The sequence below is a fragment of the Opisthocomus hoazin genome, chromosome 22 (assembly GCF_030867145.1).
Source record: "Opisthocomus hoazin isolate bOpiHoa1 chromosome 22, bOpiHoa1.hap1, whole genome shotgun sequence".
NCBI lineage: Eukaryota > Metazoa > Chordata > Aves > Opisthocomiformes > Opisthocomidae > Opisthocomus > Opisthocomus hoazin.
The window spans coordinates 3583664-3609068 of NC_134435.1; the positions used below are offsets into that span (position 1 = coordinate 3583664).

Below are 25405 nucleotides of genomic sequence, written 5' to 3' on the forward strand. Positions count from 1 at the left end.
GGCAGCAGGGACAGGGCCGAGCCTTTCCCCGGGCAGGGGCGGTGAGCGGGACGGCTGCCTGTTCCGCTGCCCGTTTCGGGGCGCTGCCCGTTTCCCTGCCCGTTCCGCTGCCCGTTTCGGGGCGCTGCCCATTTCGCGGCGCGGCGCCCTCCGGCCGTCAGGGGGCGCCGCAGGCAGACGGCGCACAGGAAGTGGGGGGAGGGGGGCTGTCTGCTTCCCGCCGCGCCTCTCGTCGTCCCGGGCGCTGGGCGCGGAATGGCCGCCGCCGTGTAGCGCAGGCACCGCGCCGCCGCTGCCGCCATGGGCCGGGAGTCCAGGTGAGGGAACCGGGCAAGGGGACACACGCACGCTGCCGCCGGTTTGTCTCGTCCCGGGGCTCGCGGCTCCCTCGGGCGGCGGCGCCGTGCGGACGGCCCCGCGAGGGGAACAAAGGGCGGCGGCGGGCAGGCGGAGGGCCGCCACGGCAGGCCCGGGCCCGGCGCGGGGGCCAGGAGCGCGCTCCCAGGGCAGGCCCGGGCGGCCCGCGGCTCTGCGGCCCCGGCGGGCCCCGTGGCCGAGGCCCTGCGGGAGGGGCCGCGCTCTGGGGAGCTGCCGGGCTCCCCGCCGCGGGTCGCGGCCTCCTGAGCGGGCCCGGAGGCGCGGGGGGGGCCGCGGGGTGCCAGGGCCTGGTTGCGGTGCAGGGGCCCCGAGCCCCTCTGAGCCCCCCCGGCCTTGGCTGGCGCGCCCTACAATAGCGGTGGCAAAAGCAGCCGGGTGGGTTTTTTTTTTAAGCTGGATTCGACGTTTTTCGCTTGTTCTTTGGAAGTTTGTGCGGGATGAGGGTGGTGAAACACTGGAACGGGTTGCCCAGAGAAGTAGTGGAGGCCCCATCCCTGGAAACATTCAAGACCAGGTTGGACAGGGCTCTGAGCAACCTGATCTAGTTAGCGGTGTCCCTGCTCGCTGCGGGGGGGTTGGACTAGATGACCTCCAGGGGTCCCTTCCAACCCAAAACTTTCTGTGATTCTATGATTCTATCCCGTGCGTTTCGTCCCCTTGGTAACCAGCTCGGCGGTAACGCGACCGTGTGCGTGGTGGTTTTGGGTCACGCCGGTGCTGCCGGGGGATTTGGAGCTGCTCACGCCTGTCGGGCTCTAGACCAGCTCTGTAATTTGCAGATGCTGTTGTGGCGTATGTCCGTGTCTCACGGTTTAATCAAACCACCAGATTTTAACACTAGAACTGTGACACGTAGTCCCCACGTGCAGTTGTCCCTGCACCGTAACAGCTTTCTAGGTCCAGAACTGAGATTTTTATGGAGAGAGGCAGATGAGTTGAAATTTTAAAAACCGGCTCGATATGCCTGGTTGGTTTCAGACTAGCTGGGGCAGCAGCTGTTGCCAGCAGGACAGAGGCTGGGGCTCGGGCTGGAAAATCTCCTGGGAACTGCGCGCCAAACTGCTGGCACTAAAGCTAGCAGGACTCCCTTGCTTGTCACAGTTCAGCTTCTCTTCTAATAATGACAAGTTTTTTCTGTTTGGGCTAAATAGTGTAAAAAGTGGGTTTAAACTTGTATTCATTTTCTAATTCAACACCTATAAAAGTTTTAAAAGTGAAGAAATGATAAGAGAGTGAGAGCAGGTGGTGGGTGGAGATGGGTAGGGTAATGTGATGGGGATGATGTAAAGAAATGTTCATCAGACTAGGGTTTTTGAAACCTGAAATCATGCTCAACTTTACTGCGCTGTACAGAAAAACTGAAAAAAAAAATTTGTTTAGTTTTCTAAAACTAAAATATTAGAAAGGGGGGAAGTATGGAGCGGATCCCATGTCATTTTGTGACAGAAATGGGAAAGGAATTAGAGGGACCTAACGCTGGCGGATTTTCCTTAGATTCAGTTATACTGCTGATTGGCAGTATGTGGATATCATGCTGCTACTGTACTGATTCCAAATGTGCATAGTGCCTAAATATACTGAAGAGCTGAAATAAACTGTATTATTTTTAGTGCCGATACTGTTGTAATACAACCCTGCGTGGCAATGATGGAAGGGAAGGGAGGAGTTGGGGGTCCTGAGGTCTTGCTTTCTCTGCTGCTTCCTGCTTCCCAAGCCTGGCTGCTAGGTTTGTCAGGAGAAAGGGTTTGCAGGTCCTGGGCTACAGGAGAGTGAACAAGGGAATTATTCTGGCGTGGTGACTGGAAGTCAGGAGGTGGAGGAAGAAGAGATGGTCACAGTCAAGGTCCCTGTGTGACTTGTACACTCAGCTGAAGAGTTTCCTAGGGAATTCCTAGCCCTGCTCTCTCCCACAGTGTGGTTGGGATAAGGGAGCATTAATGAGGGGAGAAAAAGAGGCTCCCATCTCTGTCACACACCCCTGAAGGCTTGTTAACTTCTTACAGCTTCTGTTGTGATGTTTGATGCTGTTATGATGCTGACATCAAAAGAAATTCCGTAAAGACGTTGGCCATTGCTGTGTCACGTATGCTCAGGGGTTTATGTTTCTTTAACTGCTGTTTGACAGCCTTTCCATTGAACAGAGGTATATTTTACCTAGCTTACCTGGATAAAAAATATGCATTGTGTAAAAAGCAACAAAGAACAGTTTTATACATTTGACAGATTTTGCGATGGCTTCAAAGAGTCTTCATCTTTTCCTACGTATAATGGAAATCAGTGGATTTCTAAAAAGGACGTTGTACTTGATGTTCTGGTGTTCTCATGATGTGCTTAGAGTAGTACTCTAAAGCCAGAACAAAAATAAGACCAAGTGATCCCTCTAATTTTCTGCATCTTTGGGAGTATGCTTGGATTAATCAGCTTGGCAAGATTATTACAAATGTTTAGAGATTTAAAAAGTCCAACAAATTAAGATAAAGAATCTTTTTGACCTGTCCGCCTACATATGACAAATAACCTTCAACTGAAAATTGTTCTCGCGCTCACGTTCACCTTTTGTTGTGAATTTATGATGCAGGCATTATCGGAAGCGCTCTGCGTCGCGTGGACGCTCTGGTAGCCGTTCTAGAAGCCGTTCTCCATCTGACAAAAGAGGAAAACGCGGAGAAGACAGACGCTCTAGAAGTAGAGATCGAGACCGTAGGCGTGAGAGGTCACGCAGTAGGGACAAAAGAAGGTCTCGGTCACGTGACAGAAAGCGTCAAAGGTATGACTTACCAATTCCAATCAAAGTAGAGAAAAATGCCTGTCCTGTGAATATTGATGTTCTTCCACTATAATTAGTTACCTCGCTGTTGTCCATGTCAGATTTTACTAAGCTTAACATTTTTGCCTATTAGCTGCTGGTGCTGGAGTTTGTAAGCTCTTAGTAGTCTTGATGATTGTTGGATTCCTTTTACAACCTGTCCCTCAATAGCAGGCTAAAATTATTCTATGATTGCATGCTAAATAATTACAATTTTGTTCTGTGGCAGACGTTCAAGAAGTAGAGAAAGGGAACGGAGCCGAGAGAGAAGAAGATCCCGGAGCCGAGAGAGGAGGCGCTCTAGAAGCAGAAGTAGAGGTAGACGGTCTCGATCCTCCAGTCCAAGCAAGAACAGGAAAACAGAAAACAGGTATTTGTGTTCTCTGCTTGCAGTAAACGTCAGACAAAGTACTGTGAAACTCTTGGTAGCATGGAGGGAGTCATCAGGCAAAACTGCAAAGCTTTGGTTTGTGGAATAAGGAGAATATTATGTGAATGTGCTGTTACGATCTTTCCCCATGACTTAATAATTCTAACGCAGATTGTTGTGAGAATGTTTCTATAAAAGAAAAAGATCCAAGTTGTGGCAGCTAAAAAAAAACAGCTGTAACGTTAAGACTGACCTTGGTTCTGAAAGTTTTGTAGTCCTTCATTGTTATCTCAGGTTGCAGTATCAGTAAGTAATGTTTTATTTCCCACTGTGTATGCCCAAATTAGCAAAGTACAGGTCCTCTCTAGTAGAACTTTCTTTAAACTGTACATTACTGGAGATTAGTAAGTTTTAGTTACCAGATTTGCTCCAGTGCAGTGTTCTCAGTGATGTGCTGTTACCATTTTCTTTCCCAGGTAAAGCACTTTATTTCTTTGGAAACGTACAGGGCTTTTAAAAAATGTGGGTAGGGTAGCAGCAACGAATCTATAAATGGCATCATGGTGACATCTCGAACAGGAATCTCGAAGTTTTAAGTACCACTGATTGTACCTGAGCTCAATGTTTCATCCATTCTTTACACAAAAGGTGTTCTAAAGAATGCAAGCCAATAAAGTTTGGAATCAGCTTTTTTTTTTTTTTTTGATTGTATTTGTGCAGAAAAATAAAGTATATCATGTAACACGTCAGAGAAGCCCAAGAAGTTAGCTTTGGTAAAGCCACCACCTGTTTATCTGCTGTTTGTTGAATTCTGTGGATGCGCTTAGTGCTGCAATCCTTATGGATTTGACAAGTACTACTCTCAGGGGTTTAAAATTGAATCAACTGTCTAGTAAATACACTAAGTGAAGAGATGAAGCTTTAACTCTTTTAGATGTTGACTTTAGAAATGTGTAGAAACTTACTACAGGTCATGTTCTTTTAAATATATTTTAATGGAATTTTCACATATAATTACAAACAGCATATAATGTTGCTGTACTGTGAAATGAGTGAGTCTGTAAGTTGTAACAGCAGTCTGTGTAAAGAATAAGCAGGTTGATGACAGTCTAGAAATTGCGAGAAGCTGGAATCACAAAGTCTTCCGGAATAAGCATATGGTTTGTATTAGAATAACCTAATGAAAAAGGTTTAATGAGATTTAATTGGCTAAAGTGAATTTTACAGCCATTATTGTTAGTTAGCACGTTTGGTGTGGATGCTTTTTTTTTTTCTTTTAATTGGAATCAAATAAGGAGAATAAAATCCATGATAAATGGGTTTTGTATTAAATACAAGTCTGCACGTTGCATTCGAGTTATGTCAGTAGCTTTTCCCAGTGAGAGGTGTTTTTATGTCTTTCAGCCAGTACTGTATGCTCAGGGGGACGTTCAAACTTCTGTGGAAAGATGCTAGATCACTTTACCTTTCTCTAGAAATTGAACAAACAGGAAATTTTTAGTATCTTTTCTGACTGCTCTCTTCAAGGAGCTGTAAAATAAACGGCAGAACCACTAGAGTAGCAATTGTAAGTGTTCTGGAAATGAAGTCTGCAACTTCCCCCTGTGAAGAAGTGAGAAGAACAGAACCAAAGCATGTGGATTGCAATGGATTCTGCATTTCTGGTAGTTAAAGGGAATGTTTCCATGGAATGGAAAGATTCTCTGGGAGGCAGTGTGCTTTGTAGGTATTTGGAAACCTAAACCTGTACAGGGTGTTCATAGTTCTGTTCCTATCCGGCACATGTGTATAGTCCTCCTGAGAGAAGCCGTAATGTTCTAAGAAGTCTTTGATCTTACCTTTCAGGTCAAGGTCTAAAGAAAAGACAGATGGTGTGGAAGTTTCCAAAGAAAAGAAAAAAGACAAAGACGACAAAGAAGAAGAGAAAGAGAAAGATGCTACCACAAATACTGTGGCCACTGAGGTAGAAGCTTTTACCACTTAAAAATTTAAAAGACAGAATTTAAACCAGGATTTAAGTTAGCTGTAGATTACTGCATTAACAAAAGAAAACCTGTACTTAGAACTGAACAAAATCCCTACTGAGTGAGAGGGTATTCTTTTCAGTAACACAGACTTGTGTCACGGGGTATTCTTCCAGTTCTTGGCATAAGAAACATTCTTCTCAATTCAAGATTTTGAACTGCTTAGACCGCAAACCACAGACGAGCGTGAAGGATCTCTCATTTTTCACATATTAGGTGTCAGTAGAGGAGCTGAAATTTTTTTTGGCCTCTGGATCCAGGCAGAAATCAAAGAACGAAGGGAGAGGGCAGCTCACTTTGCCGCTTTCTGTGACATGAAAAGATGTGCCCGGATGAAGAATTCCCAAACTAGCAGTTTTAGCTAACTCTTCTAAACCAGCACATTGTTACTAACCCGCCTTTGTTAATAGTGGCTGCACTGTCGGTGAGGGCTCCCCAGGCATAAACCAATCACAGGTTTTTGTTCTAGAAGGACTTCTGGAAGTAGAGGGCAATATGATAATTCTTTAGTCTTTCATGAGTCAATGGCTGCAATGAGTTGAAACGCACTGGTGTGAGTTACAGTATTTTTTCCTTGCAAATAAAGGAAAGTTTAATTTGCTATTATTGTAAAAACTATATACCAGATACTATCATGAAAAATGAGGTAGTTAACTGCATTTCTTAAGTGAAAATATTACAGTTGATGTTAGTATTTTTCATTTACTTCTGTCATAATAAGTTTGTGGATGTCCCGTCTTCTACAGCATGCTCACACAAGTGACATTTGTTTTAATAAGCATAGGCTAAAGCTAGTGGCCATTAATTTTCACTGTTTGATTGCCTTTTATGATAGAATTTTGATCAGAACAAACTAGAAGAAGAAATGAGAAAGCGAAAAGAAAGAGTGGAGAAATGGAGGGAAGAACAACGCAAGAAGGCTATGGAAAACATAGGAGAACTGAAAAAAGAAATTGAAGAGATGAAACAGGGGAAAAAGTGGAGTTTAGAAGATGATGATGGTATTTAACTTTTATATATAACAGTTTAATTACTTTTGTTCCTAATAATATTTTTATTACGTTACCTTTAAAGCATTTAATTGGTTTTCAGAATGTGAGCTATAAAATAACAAAGCCTAAACCTGGTCATGGCTTCAAATGAGACACAATTGAGATTAACAAACTGGAGAGATTTGTATGAGGAAAAACAATATGGTAGTAAAACTGGACTGTAATTATTTGGGTAGATTAATAATTTAACACACGTGAGCACTTTTCTCTTTGACTGTTTTATTCCCGTATTTCTTGCTTAGATGATGAAGAGGAAACTGCAGAAGGAGAAAAAGAAGACGAAGAGGTTGAAGATGAAGAGTTAGATCCTTTGGATGCTTATATGGAAGAAGTGAAAGAAGAGGTCAAGAAGTTCAATATGAGGAGTGTGAAAGGAGGTGGGAGTGAAAAGGTAAACTCACTTATTAAATAATTTCCTGTCTTTGTCTTTTAAAAATAGCTTTGTGTTTTAATATCAAAGTGGCTTTGGAAAAAAGGGAGGAGAGTGCAAAAAAGCAAGAAGGAAGTTAGATGCACCTAATACCCGTTTGCCTTAACTTTAATTTCCCGTTGCTTTTATTAACCATTATTCTGATAAAATTTCACTGAAGGGAGTGAAAAAAGAAAACTCAGCGTAACACATTCGGAAGTATAAATATTCTGTATATTTGATACAGTATGTTTTTCTGGTTTATATGATAGCACACTAATTTTTCTTAACTGTTTTTACAGAAATCCGGACCAACTGTTACCAAAGTAGTAACCGTGGTGACAACCAAAAAGGCAGCTGTAGAGTCAGAAAAGAAGAAAGGGGAGCTCATGGAGAATGACCAAGATGCAATGGAGGTAATGGAAGTGTCTTGTATTTCCACTGTGAAAGGGCAACGTGCCTCTTGTAAGAGGTGTGAGGACGAGGATAGTCCTGGGATTTTTCCATCTCCGAAGAAATACACATTTAGTTAATTAAATAATTTGCAGAACTAGGGTCACAGGATTTTTGGTCTTAAGCAGTTTCTTGCTACTTGTACTGCGTTTTTCAGAAATCACCATCACAGCTTTATTGTTTAGAGGCAGTGTTACACAGAGGAGAACGGAATGAGCGCATCAGGTTGTCTGGCTTTGTAGTTGTTCTTCATGTGACTGGGCTGGTCTGTGTCCCATGTGGTGTGTATTCAGTTCACGTGCTCACGTTGCTGAAATGGGGCAGGCAGTCCTGGTGATCCCGTGTGTGAATGACCCACGAGCGAGTGTGGAGTGTTTACGTGTGCAGCTGCTCAGTCTGCACATTCAGTCGCATGTGTCTGATCTGAAAAAAATGAGCTTTGTGTGTTACGTCTCTGCTGAATTTCTTTGTATGTATGAATACATGAATTTCCAAAGCACCTGTAAGTTACGTATCTCAGAACGCTTCATAAACCGTAATGAGACATCTCTTTCAGCACAAAAGAGAGGTAGATGTTCACATTTTACAGTTCGGGAAACAGTACAAAGGAGTTTGATTCTGCCTGGGGCTACAAAACGCTATGCCAAATCATGTGTTCTAGTAGGCAGCGCCATAAACCAAATTTATAAGCGTTTTCTGTAAATAACAGATGAGTTTTAGTAGGAAGAGGAGGTGCAAGTAGATGAATGTCAGCTGCTGTCTCTGGATGTGGGTTCCATGAACTGGTAGATCTCCTTGTAGTCTTTACAGTGTGCAATATTTTGCATGTTGAGCAGTGGCGGATCAGCATGAATACTGAATTTTAGCAGAACAATGCTCTGGGATTCTCACAGAGCTGTTTTGCTCAGTGATTGGACCTGAACTTCTCAGAATTACTCTCCTCTGTCCAAACTGCCTGCACAAAATGCTTTCAGGAGGAGTACTGAGTTAGTGGTACTTGACTAGCTTACAGCTGAGTTGGGTGCACGTTGTGGTTTAACCCCAGCCAGCAGCGAAGTACCAGACAGCCACTTGCTCACACCCCTCCCGGTGGGGTGGGGGAGAGAACTGGAGGGGTAAAAGTGAGAAAACTCAGGGTTGAGGCAAAGACAGTTTAGTAGGTAAAGTAAAAGCCATGCGCACAAGCCAAGCAACGCAAGGAATGCATTCACCCCTTCCCTGGGCAGGCAGGTGTTCAGCCATCTCCAGGAAAGCAGGGCTTCATCATGGCTAGTGGTTACTTGGGAAGATGAAGGCCATCGCTCCAAATGTCCCCCCCTTCCTCCTCCTTTCCCCTGCTTTATCCGCTGAGCATGACGTATGGTATGAAGTATCCCTTTGGTCATCTGGGGTCCGCTGTCCCGGCTGTGTCCCCTCCCAGCTTCTTGTGGATCCTCAGTCTATTTGCTGGTGAGGTGGAGTGGGAAGCAGAGAAGACCTTGAAGGACTGCTCAGCAATAACTAAAACATCCCTATATTATCAATGCTGTTTTCAGAACAAATCCAGAACATAGCCCCATACTAGATACTATGAAGAAAATTAACTCTATCCCAGCCAAAACCAGCACAGTGCATCTGTCAGAACTGTGACTGCAGAGGGACACAAATCAGCGGTATGCGGGCTGGATTTTTCTTCTTAGTATTTTCCTCTTACTGTTTGTTGTGTGGCAGTGATTATTTCTGAATGACAAGGCTGGTAGTTAGTGTTCATAAAGTCATGGAAGTGATGCGGAACATGGTGAAAGTTAGTGTTTGGGAGAAACATGAAATAAATAGATGAAAGAACAATTGGGACTTCTTAAGCTGAGAGTGTGTTTTCAGTGTCTGATCTAACAGGGTAAGTAGTAGCTGTGCTTCTGAGTAAAGTTCCTCTATAAATGAAAACCAGAGCCTCTCAGAATACCGTTCATACTAATTTACACACAAATTATAATCTATACAGTATTCCTCAGAAGAGGAGGAAGTTGACCTTCAGACTGCCCTGACTGGCTATCAGACCAAGCAGAGAAAGCTGCTAGAACCAGTGGATCACGGAAAGATAGAATATGAACCCTTCAGGAAAAATTTCTATGTTGAAGTACCAGAACTAGCTAAAATGACTCAAGAAGGTAAGGACAAGTACAAGCAGAACACCATGGGTATTATTAAAAAAAAGAATTATAGATTTTGATGTGCAAAGAAACAGCAAATTCTGTTGGAATATAAAGAAAATTTGGAGCAACTTGGTATAGAAAAACACTGCATCAGTTAGATCACTATTATTGATGACTTCATATTATTATATGTGAGGCTTTGATTGAAAAACTACCTGAGTCCTTTCAGTGTACCTCGTGGATTTATGTGTAACAAGCTAAAAGCTGTTTTTTGTGGCTGTGATAAAATTAGTATTTCATCTTCAGGGACAGAGCAAGAATATTTTAATCAAGGTAGTAGAGAAAGGTGAAGTTTGACTGACTCTGTCGTAATACAAACTCTCTTTCAGAGGTGAATGTGTACAGGTTGGAGTTGGAGGGAACTACAGTCAAGGGAAAAGGCTGCCCCAAACCAATAAAAACCTGGGTACAGTGTGGTATTTCCATGAAGATTCTCACTGCCCTCAAAAAGTAAGCAAGCACTTTACGAACTTTATATCATGCGTGATTTTGCTCACTGTGTTCTATCATACGTTTATGAGAAAAACCTTTTTCGTTGTTGCATAATGCAACATGCTCCTGTTTGTAGATGTTACATACGTAGTCATCAGAGTGCTTATCACTCAGTATTGAACTGTTACGAACTGTTCCTTCTGCCAGTTATGTCGTGGTTTTGCTGCTCATTTTGCTGCTGTAGTTTTTGAATGGCACTGGTATGTGTATATAAATATGAACATTCAAATTTTTTTCAGCATGACTTTGTGATTCACATCTGTCAACCCCTTTTTTTTTTTTCTTAAAATATCTTTTTTCCCTCTCTTTAAGACATGGCTATGAAAAGCCCACTCCCATTCAAACCCAGGCTATCCCGGCAATTATGAATGGACGTGACTTGATTGGCATTGCTAAAACAGGAAGCGGAAAAACGATTGCATTTCTGTTGCCCATGTTCAGGCACATCATGGATCAGAGAGCGTTAGAAGAAGGAGAAGGTCCCATAGGTACAAAACTTTTATTTTCCATCTGAAATAGATAAAAACTCAAGTATACACTTTAGTAGGGTCTTAAGTTCTTCTCTTGGTTATACGGAGGAATGCTTGACGAATGTCCATTAATGAGTGGGGTTTTTTTAGTTTAGTTAGTGATCACCATGCTATCTAATGTTGTTCTAAGAGCACTTGCATGTCCACATAACTGGGAGACCTTATTCCTTTGATGTTGAACCTTTGACGAGAATTCCACCCCATCCTCATACTATCTTAACTCTCTTTTTCTTGAATTTAAAAATACATACAAGTTAATTACTTTAAACGTCATTACAGAATATTAATTGTTATTGTATAAGTAACAACATATCTTATATTACAATACATGATGAAAATGCTTTGCTTTTCAGCTGTCATTATGACACCTACTCGCGAGTTGGCTTTGCAGATTACCAAGGAGTGTAAGAAATTCTCAAAGACACTTGGGCTTCGAGTTGTCTGTGTTTATGGGGGAACAGGAATCAGTGAACAGGTACACAAAAGACATGCCTCACTTGTAAAATAATTCTTGAACGTCATTAGTGAATGTTACTTTTGCAGTGAATTTAGTTCCTTTCTCTTTCCCATAAATCCAGTACATTTGCAGCTCTCGTTATGGATTTTCTCTGTATGAATGGTAGCAATGCAAAAGCTAAGCATTTGCACGTAGCTTAGCCTTAAACATACTGATCTTCTTGAAAATTCTCAAGTATGGGCCTTAAAAGCTTCAGACTGTTTCTTTTTATGTACGTACTGAGCATGGCGGAAATTAAACTGTTAGTGGGACGTGATAGTTTGAAAGATATTGAGAAACTATATTTTTACGAGAGTTCCCCGCAAGATAACAAAAGCCAGAAAATGTTAACTTTGGTTTATTACATTATCAAATATTGAATGTTAGAGTAATTTAGAGATTAATTCCAAGGGTTGCCCCTGCCTCGCATTTACGGAAACAACAGGAGTGACCATCTGTGATAGAACGTGGTTTATTTAGTATCAGTTGTCCCTGATGTAACGTGTGGCGTTTCTTACAGGCTCTTATCTGTAGAGAAGTCATATCCCCATTATAACTACTGCAAGTGGTAGTAGCTTCGTTTGTGAGATGTTACTCTTTTGGAAAGCAAAGTTCTCCAAAGACTTAAAGAAATTGCTAAGTAAAATCTTTACGTAAACAATTCACGTTAGTAGAACAGCTATATTACGGTGTATGTTGGTTTATTTTTTGCAAGGTGATAGATGTTTTTAAAAAGAAAACTACAAAGCAAAAACCCACTCTAATAGTTTGTTTACTGTGTTTAAAAATCAGATAGCTGAACTCAAAAGAGGTGCTGAAATTATTGTTTGCACACCTGGACGTATGATTGACATGTTAGCAGCTAACAATGGTGAGTAGAAAACTTTTTCCTGTGGAGAATTTTTTATATTTGTTGTGTAATTCTAACAAATTCAAAAGATCATGTATTTTGATAAATGGTCTTATGGAATTTTCTTATATCTCTTCAGGCTGCACTGTCCAGCTATTGAGAATATGTAGCACTAATAATAGGTTTAACCATGTACTGGTTTGACTCTTGGGGAGGACAGGAAATACTACATTCTTGAAGAATTTCTGAGAATGTTTGTCATTGTTAAACTTGAAATGTGCTGGTCCAAATTTTTTAACTTCAAGTTGTTTAGATAAAGGTTGTTTAACAGTTGCTTATTTTGTCTGCCCATTGATGCTTTATTATCATTAGTGTAGCTCAGCAGTTACCCACTTTTACATAAGAGCGTCTGACTGCCTTTATCTGTTGGTTTTAAAAAACAAACAGACAAAGAAGCCCTCCCTAAATAACTGTTCCAAAGTTAAAATAACTGACATCAAATATTCAGATTGATTAAACTGAGCCACTGCAGCTTTAAGAGGTTTTGTCCTAGTGTAACCATTGCATGCTTATTAGATAAAGTTTTATTATTAAATTATTCCACATCAAAACCTCTACTAAACTGTTGACATTATTTAACTTCTGTGGAAAAAGTACCTTCAAGACATATAGAACTGGGCTTCCAAGACTTAAATCGTCAAAGGTAGGTACATTAATGCTGTTCCCAAGTAATTTTACAAAGTTATTATTTGGGGATGAAAGTGTTAAGATGTTAAATGGATATGTAGATTTAAAGAAATTCTTATTTTGTTCCTTAAGTATGAATTCTGTATCTTTAAAAAAAAATGCAGCGCTAAATCTCTAAAAAATAATTTGAGGATTCAGCTATACTTTGCTGAAGCTGAAAGGACTAAATTTTACTGTAGTTTAACAGGCACCGGTCTGAGTGATAGTTGTAGAAAATATGAAAAATCTGTTCCATTCTGGGAGCATTTGACAGTGTCACTCCACAGCTGTTTGGAACTGAGTGTGCTCACATGTTTATACCATTTGAGAATATGATTTTAATCCTCGAGTTAAATCCTTCTCATGAAAGGGAATCTCTTAGCTGTTTGTTTGGGAAGGGTGCTAATTATCCTGTCCGTCATAATTTCAAAATGTTCACAGCTATACAATTTGCTTATTTTGTTTCCAGCTGTCCCAGAGTTTGGGGTGGTTCTTAATTTTAAATGTAGTAGTGTTACTGGGTAGGTTTTAATCTTTATATATTCATTTTGAAAAGACTGCTTACTCTGTTTTATGCATATTGTTAGCAGTTAACTAGAACTAGTACGATTATCCTCAAATAGTTATTTCTAGCTCCAAAGAAGCTTTACAGATTATATGTAAAGGAGTTTTTCTGAGGCTGCAACAGTTAGCACTGGACTTTGCCTTCCACACATGCGCTGTAATCTCTAATATGTTTTTTTCTAGGTGGCGCTGTCAGATAATGGCTGATGTGGCTCCTTGCTTCATCTCAGTCTTAGTTTTATGATGTGTTTTGGCGAGGGCAGTTTTCTGAATTTTACAGGTTCTTCTGGCCCTATGATGGTATGCAAGAGAAGAGTTTGACAAAATAAAGGGCCTTGTGCATACTTACACATTTCCCAGAATGTATATGTGATTAAAATGAGAACATTAAAATTCACATTTGGTGAATTTTTTTAAAAATTAGTTAATGCCTTTCTTAGAAGATAGTGAGACTATATAACATTTAAAAAAATATATTCCTGAGGGGAAACTAGATTTCCATTTGATTTTGTTTCCCATGTGTTTTTTTTCCTCTCCTTTCACAGGTCGGGTGACAAATCTCCGCAGAGTCACGTATGTTGTACTTGATGAAGCAGACAGAATGTTTGACATGGGTTTTGAGCCTCAGGTAATTAATGACGTGATTGATACCACCACAAGATGCCATTTTCCACTTAAAGGATTTTGCAATGCTACGTTATTATTACAGTGCCGATGAGTGTTCAAGAAGGTGTGCTGCATATGGACAACAGTTTAAACTGGCTCTTTAGTTTCTCTATTATCCTTACATGCTTTGTTTTCAATAAATTCTTATGTAGCTTAGATTTTTCTCTAATATCTTCCCCCTGCCCCCCCTTCCCCCCCCCCCTTGTTTTGGATACCTGTGTCCATGTTGTAGCCCTGTGTAATCTTTTGATGCAAGTGTCATATTAGTAGTTGTAGCCTGCTTATAAAGTCTTTGGTGTCTCCTGGCAGTGTTGTGCAAGAGGCAGGAACAAAGTGTTGGTGACAAATTACCTGCTGGCAGCTTTGGACATCTGGATCTCTTTCAGTTGTCTTCAGGCTATATTGTCCTCCAAAACTAGGAAAATTCCTTTATTTTGTCTCTTGAGCTGTAGGGTTTCTGCTGCACGTCCTAAGATTTCTGCTGGGCTGTTGCCAGGTTGCATATTGCCACACAACTTCCTTGCCTGTCTTCCAGTGCACCTAGGGCCCATGAGGAAATCTGTAAAGAAATGTTTTGTAGTCTGTGTAGTGCAGGTGCCACCTAACTTCAAAGGCGACAGCTCTGTACGCGTAGGAAGTTCAAATAAAGCACTTGAGTGTTAACAGGGAATGTTCTCTTAAACCAGGTTATGCGCATTGTAGACAACGTCAGGCCTGATCGTCAGACTGTCATGTTCTCTGCTACTTTTCCCAGAGCTATGGAGGCATTAGCTCGGAGAATCCTCAGTAAACCCATAGAAGTGCAGGTCGGAGGCAGAAGTGTTGTCTGTTCTGATGTGGAGCAACATGTTGTGAGTATCACACGTCTGCTTCGCTTATCTTCTCCATTTGCTTGCAAAAGATTATTTCCAGTAATATTGAATATAAACCAATATACCCCCAGAGCTTTTATTTTTCGAAGTTTCATGACCTTATTAAACATGAACTCAGAATAAACTAATACCCTAATCTGCAAATGCAGTGTGATCACTTTTTTTAAAAAAAGCTTGGTTTTATACCACGAAGCTGAACAGCAGTTTACCACTAGCTGTGGAAACAGCCTGAAAAAGTCATCTCCTGTTCCTGATTTTTATGCACCCTGAAAGTGTTTAATGACTTCGGATACAATTTATACTCTTCCCACTTTGCTTTTGTATGTCTTTTCCCAGATTGTCATAGAAGAGGACAAGAAGTTTTTGAAGTTACTGGAGCTACTGGGACACTATCAGGAGAAAGGATCGGTTATCATATTTGTGGATAAGCAAGAACATGCTGATGGGTTGTTGAAAGATTTAATGAGAGCCTCTTATCCTTGCTTGTCTCTTCATGGAGGTAATCTGCAATCTTAAGGATTTATATTGACGACTCCAAACTAGAACATTGGTTTTCGGTATTTATAAGAGAAGTTACGTAGTTCCTGTATAGTACCAATTATTATTTCTTCCTAAGCAGGTTTTGCTTTAGAATTGGGAAAGATATTTGTCTCTTAGTTTGAAATAGACGTGATCGTTTTCCGTAATTATTTATTGTTCCCTGTGAGATGTCATCAGATGCCAAATCCTGTCTCTGTGCAACAGGGTTGTTACTGAGAGTTAACACCTCTCAGGGAAGATTACTGACTACTTGCTATTGCAGAGTAGTGAGTGCCGTCGGGGGAGTATTATGTGATACTTCTATTTGAGATTCCATGATAATAGCAGCTGTTGTTTCACTTTTCTGCCATCAAGTAGTAATATAACGGAAGTGGTTTAGTGGCAAGAGAAGGAAATCTCTTCAGAATATTGTCCATCGCAGAGTATTTTAAAACTTTCTATATATAATGCTCTTAATACAGTAACCAGTAAGTACAAAACCACTGTTCATTTAGTGCAGCAATGGAAGCAGGAAAGATACTCTCGTTCTTCTGAGGTTTCTGTTGCCTGCAGAGAACAGACAAAGCCTCCAGATGAGGTCTCGATACAAGAAGTCAAATACAAAATCATATTAAGGAAACTTTGAGAATCTTGTTATGGGAAAACATCTTTATGGTGGACAAACTAGAAGTTTTTTATTCTGGATAATAGACTAAGAGATTTATTATTCTGGCTAATGTATTTTGCCCATGAAAGTGTGAATGTATTGAAATTTTGTTTGCTTAGGCTTTCGGTTGTTTCAGGTTGGAGGGTGTTTTGACCTGCGTACAAGAGCAGAGCTTTATAATTAACTGTTCTGTCTGGTTTCTTGCAGGTATTGATCAGTATGACAGGGACAGCATAATTAATGATTTCAAGAATGGAAGTTGCAAACTTCTGGTGGCCACATCTGTAGCAGCAAGGGGCTTGGATGTAAAACAATTGATGCTGGTTGTTAATTATAGCTGTCCCAACCATTATGAAGATTATGTGCACCGAGCAGGCCGAACTGGACGAGCCGGCAATAAAGTATGTATAACCTTTTTCCTGTTTTGGTTATTACTGAAAATTTTTCCTTATTTATTGCTTGGTCAAGGTGTTCCCAAGGGATAGCTACAGAGGGAATAGTTTCCGTTACTGGTGGAAAGAGGATTTTCCTTCAGAGCGCGCCTAAGGTTTTTGAGCAATCATGTGTGAAATAGATTCCAAATTTTAGCACTGTGAAATTTGGAACTTACATGTTCTTCTGATGTATGAATGCTCTTTTAAATCCCATTTGTGGCTGAAAGTTTGGGTGTTTTTCACTGCTGGAATTGTGCCCTACTAAATTTGTAAGATTTTATTTTCCAAACTTTTAACCATGGCAAGATTGAAAGGAAAGACTTCAGTTTCTACCATCTGTGGTTGATTACCTCTGCATCAGCTTCCTGAGAAGTCACATTATTCATTCTACATTCCCGCTAAAAAAAGTTTATGCATGAATATTATGGTTACTTTATTGACGAGAATAAACAGCATCTGTGCAGGGGTGCTTCAGTAAATTTAGAGATAGAGATAAAGTGTCTTTAGAGATTTTTCTTTATTGTCTTCTAAATTTCAGGGGTATGCATATACATTCATTACTGAGGATCAGGCACGCTATGCTGGTGATATCATTAAGGCTTTGGAATTGTCCGGGACTGCAATTCCTACTGATTTGGAGAAGCTCTGGGCTGACTTCAAAGACCAACAGAAGGCTGTAAGTAATTCCTTCTTCTGTAGTGGGATTTGGGCTGGGTTTAATGTGCACGCACGTGAGTCCAGTTGTACCGTATACACACGAGTCGTCTCACTGGCTTCACTGAGAATGCATATGGATGCTTCGGTAAGTGTGCAAGTGTTTTCAAGATTGGGATCTTTAATGTCACTTACAGGACATTTCTTGAGAATTTAAATATTGTCATCTGGTGTGTGGTAGAGAAATGCCTACTGTATAAAGGGTGCTTTGGCTTTTATCAAAATTCACATCAAAGATAATGAAGTTCTTTCACAGACTTTGTATTATTATTTCTAGAGCTCTCACCATCAGAGGATCTTGCTCATGCTGAGAAGAGTGACTTCGGAGTTTTTCTGATATAAAAACTGGAGGGTGTTTTTTACTGCTTTTGAAAAACATTTAAAATGTATGCTTCCAGAAAATCCCAATAGTGTATTTTTTTCTATCTGCTGAGTTAACATAGCTTTTTTATTACATTTCATTGTAAAATACAGTTTTTAAATTTGAAGAGCTTTCTAAATGTGCTAGGATTTGCTTTTAAAAAAAAGTCCAAAATTATTTGTGTAATGATTTTATGACTGTTAGATTTGGGATTTTAAACTTCTAAGTATGAAAATACATGTTTTTGTTTTCAGGAGGGAAAGTTGATTAAAAAAAGCAGTGGATTCTCTGGCAAAGGTTTTAAATTTGATGAAACAGAACAGGCTTTGGCTAATGAAAGAAAGAAACTACAAAAAGCAGCTCTTGGCTTGCAAGATTCAGATGATGAAGATACAGCTGTCGATGTAAGCATCTGAAAATAAGATTTAAGTTGCTTAAGGATTTCCAGTATATTTGTTTTTTTCCCGGTAGGGTACATAATACGATGCAGAACGTGTGGATTTTTGTTATTCCATGTCCTACGCTACGGACTTAATGAGTTAAAGTCCATGAGTAGATCTATATGTATTCTTCAATGTAAGAGATACAGAGCTATGAAGATAAGATCTATGAAGATCTTGAAAGTCTCTTTCTGACTTACTGGTATTTTGTACTTAATATATTAGTTACGGAAATGCCACAGATGTTTTTCTTTGTAATATTAATCTTGCATAAATGAAATACAATAATTGCCCTCAATTACAAACATTTTTTTACTTGCAGTGTTTTAAAGAAGTTTGTAGTAGCCCTTTCTATTCTAAATCCCTATTAGATTCCTCTCTTAATGTTTGTGAGACTCCTCCTTGTGACCTTGAAAGAAAACACTATGTTTGAACTTTTTCCTGGTTATTAGGACATCTGTTCCTTTTGTTGAGTTGTAGTTCTGGGCAGGCTTGTACCACTTACAGGAGATTTATTTCTTTGAAAGCACGTAAACTAAATGCACCTTAGTGTTTTCTTTCTTTAGGATGATAAGATTAGATAATGGTGAATACAGTGATCTAATAATTGGTATTTTCTGTAGATCGATGAACAAATTGAAAGCATGTTCAATTCAAAGAAAAGAGTAAAAGACATGGGAACACCAGGAACATCGAATGCTCCTACACCGTCAGCTGGGAATGCAGAAAAACTGGAAATTGCTAAAAGATTGGCTTTGAGAATCAATGCTCAGAAGAATCTTGGAGCAGAGGCACAAGTATTGGTCCCCTTCCACTTTAAGGTCAGGCTCTTTACAGAGCAGTTTTTTTCTTTTCTAATAAAAGTTGTTCCATCCTTAGTTCTGTGGCTGCCGTTTTATTTACTGTTTCTGCACGCTAATAGCGTGCTGCATTAGTTAGCTCATTTGTGCTGGGCTACCTCAGTTAGATGTTGTAGGATTTGTAATTGAGCTAATATGATAGTAGGATTTAATACAGATCTGGAAACATTTTGTCTGCCCTGGCAAAGAGTTAATTCTTTACTGATAAAATCATACCATTAGGTTTTGTCAGCTTTAGCGGAGTTGCAGAACATCTTTCTCTGCTGAAGCGTGTGATACACAATCCATTTAGGTTTAGGTTGATGTGGTCTGGAATGTCCAAAGATATTCTGAGCTGAAGATACAAAAGGCCAGTAAGATCTTTTCTATACAGGTGTGAGGGGAGATATTGAGAGGAAGAAAAGAAGAGAAAGAGGAGTTTGGAGAACATATTTGTTACGTGGACAGTTAGATTACATAGAAAGCTGTAACGAAACCCTTGTTGGTTTATACAGGACTTCTTTTGGCTACCTTGTGGACCTATTTTTTTACAGGATGTGATGCAGCAGGCTACAAATGCTATCCTGAGAGGAGGCACAATTCAAGCTCCTACTGTATCTGCCAAGACCATTGCAGAGCAGCTGGCTGAAAAAATCAATGCTAAGCTCAATTATGTACCCATAGAGAAGCAGGAGGAAGAGAAACAGGATGGAGGACAAAACGAATCCTTTAAGAGATATGAAGAAGAATTAGAGATCAATGACTTCCCCCAGGCAAGTAGCCATTTTGCTATCATCAAGTGTAATTGACCATTATTTAACAAAGGCTATCTTCATAGCTTAGACTGTGATTATACCAATAAAATATTTTGTCTCTATTTCTTACTGTAGCTAATTGAAATTGCTACATTATCTGTGGTTACTTCTGAGCTTGTAGTTACACAATGCTTTGGACACGCTGCAGAGATTATCAGAAAAACAAGCATTCCTTATCACACAAAAATCTTTTCACCCTCTGCCATTGACTTCTCATATCCAAATCTTTGACACTGTCTGGCATTTCATTTCAAAGGCCATACTACTATGACTGATACTGCTCTCTGCTTTCTTTTATTACCTGAGTGTTTTTGCGATTCAGAATATTGCTGCTCTAGTCCACCTCATCTTTAGAGGATTTAAATTCCACAGCATAAAACACAAATTCCTTGTACTTATGTTTGAGTTTCAGCCAGGTTTGCCTTATTTTCTTAAGTTGTTATTAGTTTGTTACCCTTCCCTCTCAGAAATTCCCTTAATTCTTATCCTGAGCGGTTTCTCATTCATAGAACATGTCCTAGATTCTGTAATTCTGCTAAGGATCCTTCTGACCCTTTAAGGATACGCTTGCTAGGTGCACAGCGTTGCCTGCTCATAACGGCTAGACAAGTGACTGTTCTGTTGCCTGCGTGTGTGTGTCTGCAAATAAATAAATTGTAGATACTTAGATTTTGTTTTGTGTAGAGCTGCACTAGAAGAAACAACTCTCTTCTAATCTTTTGTTCTTCAGTACTTTGTAATATCTTCTCTGAAACACGGATGTATATATGGCAGTTCATCAGCGAGAATCCTCACTGCTCATTATGTCCCTGGAAAATCTCTGTAAGGGAGAGGGACTCATTTTGTACTGTGTACATGTACTGGACGCAGTGCAGATCTGAGATGACAGAGATAACGTAAGATAAAATGATCGCCTTAAGCAAGACTGCCAGCTGAGTGTGTAAGCTGTTTTTTGTAGAAGTGCTACAAACACATTCAGTACCATCATGTGTGAGATCCGCATAGGGCAGCCTCCCTGATGATGGGCGCACTCATTTCGCAGAGTCAGATTAATGCTGATAAGGTAGCTCTTGTAGAGAGAATATGTAACAGGCAAAGCCTTGATCCAGGGATGTGCAGCTTGCCTTTAGAGGCTGCGTTCCAGTGCTGGCTTCTGGAAAAGCATTGGTTTCAGGTAGGATACACGGTTGGCTTGCCCAGCCTACCGGAACTGAGAAACCGGACAGGGACTGGAGGGGATCGTTCTTCCTGCCAGAAACAGCTTTGCCTTCGTGCCAGGGCAGCGTGAGCTTCTCCAGCCTTGTCCCGAGTCCTCTAACTTTGAATGCCAGAGCTCACCACCACAAGTAAATTGTCTCAATCTACAAGTAACTTACCACAATCTAGATACTTTCTAGTAATTTTAGTGTCTAAATAAATGGCATGCATTTATTACAATGAAGCGGTTTTGAGGATATTGTCGAGATTTGGGACAGTTTTTCCAGGGTTCTGAAACAACTGGCAGTGTTTATTCCTTAGGCTTTATTTATGGAGATTTTAAGGTTTACTTATTTTTGTCTTTACCCAATGAACTGTGTAGAAATAAATAGCATTTTGTTAAAGGGAAGTACTTGCAGCCATTAAGCGTATGTGTTTGCTCTTGAAGTCTATTCCCGTACAAAAAATGCTAAATAAAATACTTGAGTGCTGCTTCAGAAAATCACAGGAAAAAATTACAAGGTTTAAACCTTCAGTGTAGCAAAACAGAAGGTCTTCAGAATTCTTACTTCAGTAGCACTGTGCATCCATTCTCTTTTCTCCTTCTTCCATAACTTTTATCTTGCTGACCCAAGAAGCAGATTTTTTGAAATATACTTGCATAAAAATAACTGGCTAAAATTTCAGTCTGCCTTTTTAAAGTAGAATGCTGTGACCGATTTTCACAGTGCGGTGTGCTTGTTGGTTGTCTAAAATGTCAGCTGAGCTATGGATTGCCATTTTGTGTGGTTGATCCTCCCGTATCCTTCACCTTGCAGACTGCCCGATGGAAAGTCACCTCCAAAGAAGCGCTGCAGAGAATCAGTGAATATTCTGAAGCTGCAATTACAATCAGAGGAACTTACTTCCCCCCAGGCAAAGAACCCAAGGAAGGAGAAAGAAAGATTTATTTGGCTATAGAAAGTAAGTATTCTTTTTATAAATCTTTAATTAAAGGTATGAGTCTGGTTTTGTAATTAGACATGGAATCTTTGTAGTCACAGTGTTTGGATGTTCAGTTACAGACCCACGGTAGTTACTTTGCAGTTACTAAAGAAACACTCGTTTATCTTAATACACTGTGTCAAGTGATCCATGAGGATCAGAGAGATGCTTCTCCTCGGAAGACTGGCCTGCCACAGAACAGCAGCAAACACGTATGGACTCAGTTTGGAGGAGAGAGAGAAAAGAGGAAAAAAAAAATCGGAATAAGCACAAAGGTGTCTGTGCCAGTGTGAAATACGGAAGAAAATGGAATTGTGTGGGGTTTGGCTGTTAAAGGTAGAAGAAATTACATCAGCTACTATGACAAAAACTTTGCAGGTCTCATGGTGGTTGAGTAGAGTTTTTCTCAAAGAAGTCTCTAATGCTAGGTATTTCCGAATAGTGTAATTTATGACTGTCTGTTGTATCTTCCTTAAAACAGAACGCAGTCTAACTGTGGCAGTCTGTACAGTGCTAGAGTGTTCTTCAGCAAGTAGCTGAGGACATGCAGCAAGTTTTACAGTGTTTCTGAAAATAGCCAACAGTGTTTATTCTGTAGGCTTCATGTACAGGAAATGTTGAAGATGGGAATGTTTTTTTGTCTTCAGGTGCCAACGAACTGGCTGTACAGAAAGCAAAGGCAGAAATCACACGACTTATAAAAGAGGAGCTCATCAGATTGGTGAGTGAAATATCCAGAATGCAGAGGGAAAGTGCCTTAATTTATGCTTTATGAGATTGGCTTCTACAAACGTTTACACTTTGGCATACGCTTTTATTAATGTCAGGGACTGGGACCTATAGCTCTCAAAGCCACTGCTTCATTGAACAGCCTAGAAAATAGATCGCTGTGTTCAGTCAGCCAGACACACGGCTGTTACCCGCCAGCAGATGGAGATAACACGTTAACGGAGATTTTTGACTGAAGACCCCTTGAAGAATTAGGTCCCAGTAAATTTCCTCATTTCAGCACCATCAGGCAGGGGAGAGGAGAATTACTGCCCTGGTTTTAATGCTTCCTACGTGTTGAGAGATTTGTTTTGCCGTAGCTTTATGGCATACCCAGCTAATAATCAGCTGTGATCAGCATACTCTGTTTTCAGATAAGATACTGTCCCGAGGAGTCGTATTTTGAGTTCTCTGACTAAAGAAACCTTGGCTTTCTCTAGAATAACCTTCAGCGATACTACATTAGACTTGACAATGTCTCTGGCTTTTTCTCTTAAGTAGCCTTTCAAATCGGCAGTCGGTTCCAGTGGTTCTGCTGAGCCATTATTGATAGTTTTGTTTCTTTTTCAAAATTGTTGATCTCCCCATAAAAATGTTTTCCAAAGGAAGGGGATTGCTAAGGGACTGCTTATTCACATGTAACATGGATTTATTGTTAGTGGGGTTTTACTACAATTCATTTATTCTTTTTCAATTTTAACTGTCATTATTCTCTCCTTCATTTGCAGCAAAATTCATACCAACCAACCAACAAAGGAAGATACAAAGTTCTATGAGTATTTGGAGTTATCTGTCTGCCAGTGGCTGGTGCGTGAGACTTTGTGGCTTCTGTTGTTTTTGCTGTTTACACTGCTTATTGTAAATTAAGATTTTTTTTTTTTTATTTTGTCTTGTGGACATTTTTTAACAGAAAATTGATACTTGCTGAAGCATCTTAATTCTCTCCACTAAAGTTATCAGTCTTAAAGCAGACAGTTTTGGCGGAGCATGATTTAATTTAAAAGTGCAGTTTATATACTTTTCGTCATACAGAATATAAAATAAAACAGATTTTAATTTTCCTGACAGACTATACTGTTACGTGGATTAAACAATGTTGGGATTTGTGTTGGAAATTGTTAGAATGTACCTGCTCCATACTGCGGGGATGGTTCACGCCATATCAGTTTATAGTGGAAAAATGATAAAAGACCAAAATAAAGGCAGGATTTTCTCCTGATCCATCGCATCTCTCTGGCTGGTTCCACACATTTGTTCTCTGTACAAATGTCCCCCTAAGGTCGGAGAGTCTTGCAGTGATCAGAGTACAGAATTTTATCCAGAAATACTCGAGGTCTAGTTTCAAGATGTTCTTATCATTTTCATGTCCCATTTTGTCTTTATCATCCAGGTAAAAGAATAACTCTTTGGGTTTTTTGTAAAGTGAAATGTTTTGTAGTATGAAAATAGTTGTCCTGTTTTTTTCTAAACATCAGAATTTTAGGATTTGATTTTTTTTCCTTGTTCTTTGACATAAGAATGAAAGCCTGTTCAGTTTAAAAAGAAATTCTCAGAAAGAGAGAAACCTCTTTTGTAATGAAATATGACTTTGTCACTTTTTTATAGTGTTCTTATATATACATTTAATGTGACTTTTTTCCCCAGGGTTGTCATCTGTATTACTGTTAGGATATGGCTTTAAGTAAAAATGAATAATGATATTGCTGACTGAATTCCACAAATGTGGACTATCATTGCGGTCAATAAGCTGCTGGGACAGGCAAGACCTTTTCTCGAGGTCTCACCCCCATAACCATTAGTATTCATAGTATTGACGATGGACACTTACTACTCTTAAGCATTTAACTTTCCTGTCTACTTATCGGGAGCCTAAGCGGTAGCAATTTGAATCGTCTCATTCTAGCAGCTGCAAGACTTTCAAGGTGATGACTTTCAAAAGGACTTTTGTAGAAAGCTTTTCTTACCTGGCACATTGAGAAGAAGTGTGTCATTTTAAAACAGCTGTGTATATTCTGCTTTAACCCTGGTGAAGACAAATCATACAACCTGCATCATGGCTGTATAAATTCACAACTTCTGTTTCCCAGCTTCAGGTAATTTAAATAACTATTTCTCTTTGTGTACAACTGTCTGTTACTCTTAACGTCAGCATACCTTATTTGCAATACAGGAAAGGAAAGCAATGATTATACCAACTTAACAGTATACATTTAGGATAAGAACACCCAATACTTGCCAATATCAATCCATTGAGCAGAACAAAGGGAAGAATCACACACATTAACACCGCTCCAAATTTAAAACAGAAATCCCAAACTAAAGCCCTGTGCTTCCCGTTAAATACATTGGGTTTCCTGCTGTTAAGAATTGGGGTTTGAGATGTTTCATACAATTTGTATGTTGAATTGTCTAACTCTTTGACAGTGTCGCCCCAGAAGAGTGACAGATTTTGGTGTATTTAATGAAGAGCACTTTCAAGTTTGGACAGTCTGACACTTCGTTAAAAATCTTGTTTCAAAATGTTCATATATATATATCGGTATCTCCTAAAAAAAAGGCATGACGGAGAGACATTTTTTGTGATTTCCAGCTTTGCGCTGTTGGATTTCAGAGATGCAACAATGTATAATCTTTAACTTCCTGGGGTTTTTAAATGCAATGTCAATATTCCTATGTTTTTTAAATTCCAGCAAAAATAAAAATAATTTCAATGTATATTTTTCAGAAACTGTCTTTCTAAATAGCTCATCTGTTTTCTGCACTTACATTGCTTCTGCGTTGTTTTTC

General features: G+C 39.9%; 1 protein-coding gene across 4 annotated transcripts; it reads left to right on the forward strand.

Annotated features, from left to right (window-relative positions):
* Nucleotides 1-229: 229 nt before the first annotated feature.
* DDX46 (DEAD-box helicase 46) lies at nt 230-25346 on the forward strand. Of its 4 annotated transcripts, none has more exons than XR_012766047.1 (24): nt 230-317; nt 2957-3145; nt 3414-3554; nt 5400-5517; nt 6414-6579; nt 6873-7021; nt 7342-7455; nt 9474-9639; nt 10014-10134; nt 10489-10664; nt 11060-11181; nt 11995-12073; nt 13888-13970; nt 14695-14859; nt 15217-15379; nt 16274-16467; nt 17039-17176; nt 17830-17979; nt 18639-18836; nt 19409-19627; nt 21685-21829; nt 22498-22571; nt 23347-24711; nt 25043-25346. XR_012766047.1 is itself a non-coding variant. In XM_075441613.1 (24 exons), exons 1-23 carry the CDS (start codon nt 301-303, stop codon nt 23392-23394), a joined length of 3135 nt encoding a protein of 1044 aa, XP_075297728.1. In that variant the 5' UTR covers nt 230-300; the 3' UTR covers nt 23395-23425; nt 24522-25346. The 4 variants fall into 4 exon arrangements, 3 of the variants coding, with proteins under 3 accessions (XP_075297728.1, XP_075297730.1, XP_075297727.1); XM_075441613.1 differs by having other exon boundaries at nt 23347-23425; nt 24522-25346; XM_075441615.1 differs by having other exon boundaries at nt 23347-23425.
* The last annotated feature ends 59 nt before the right edge of the window (nt 25347-25405 follow it).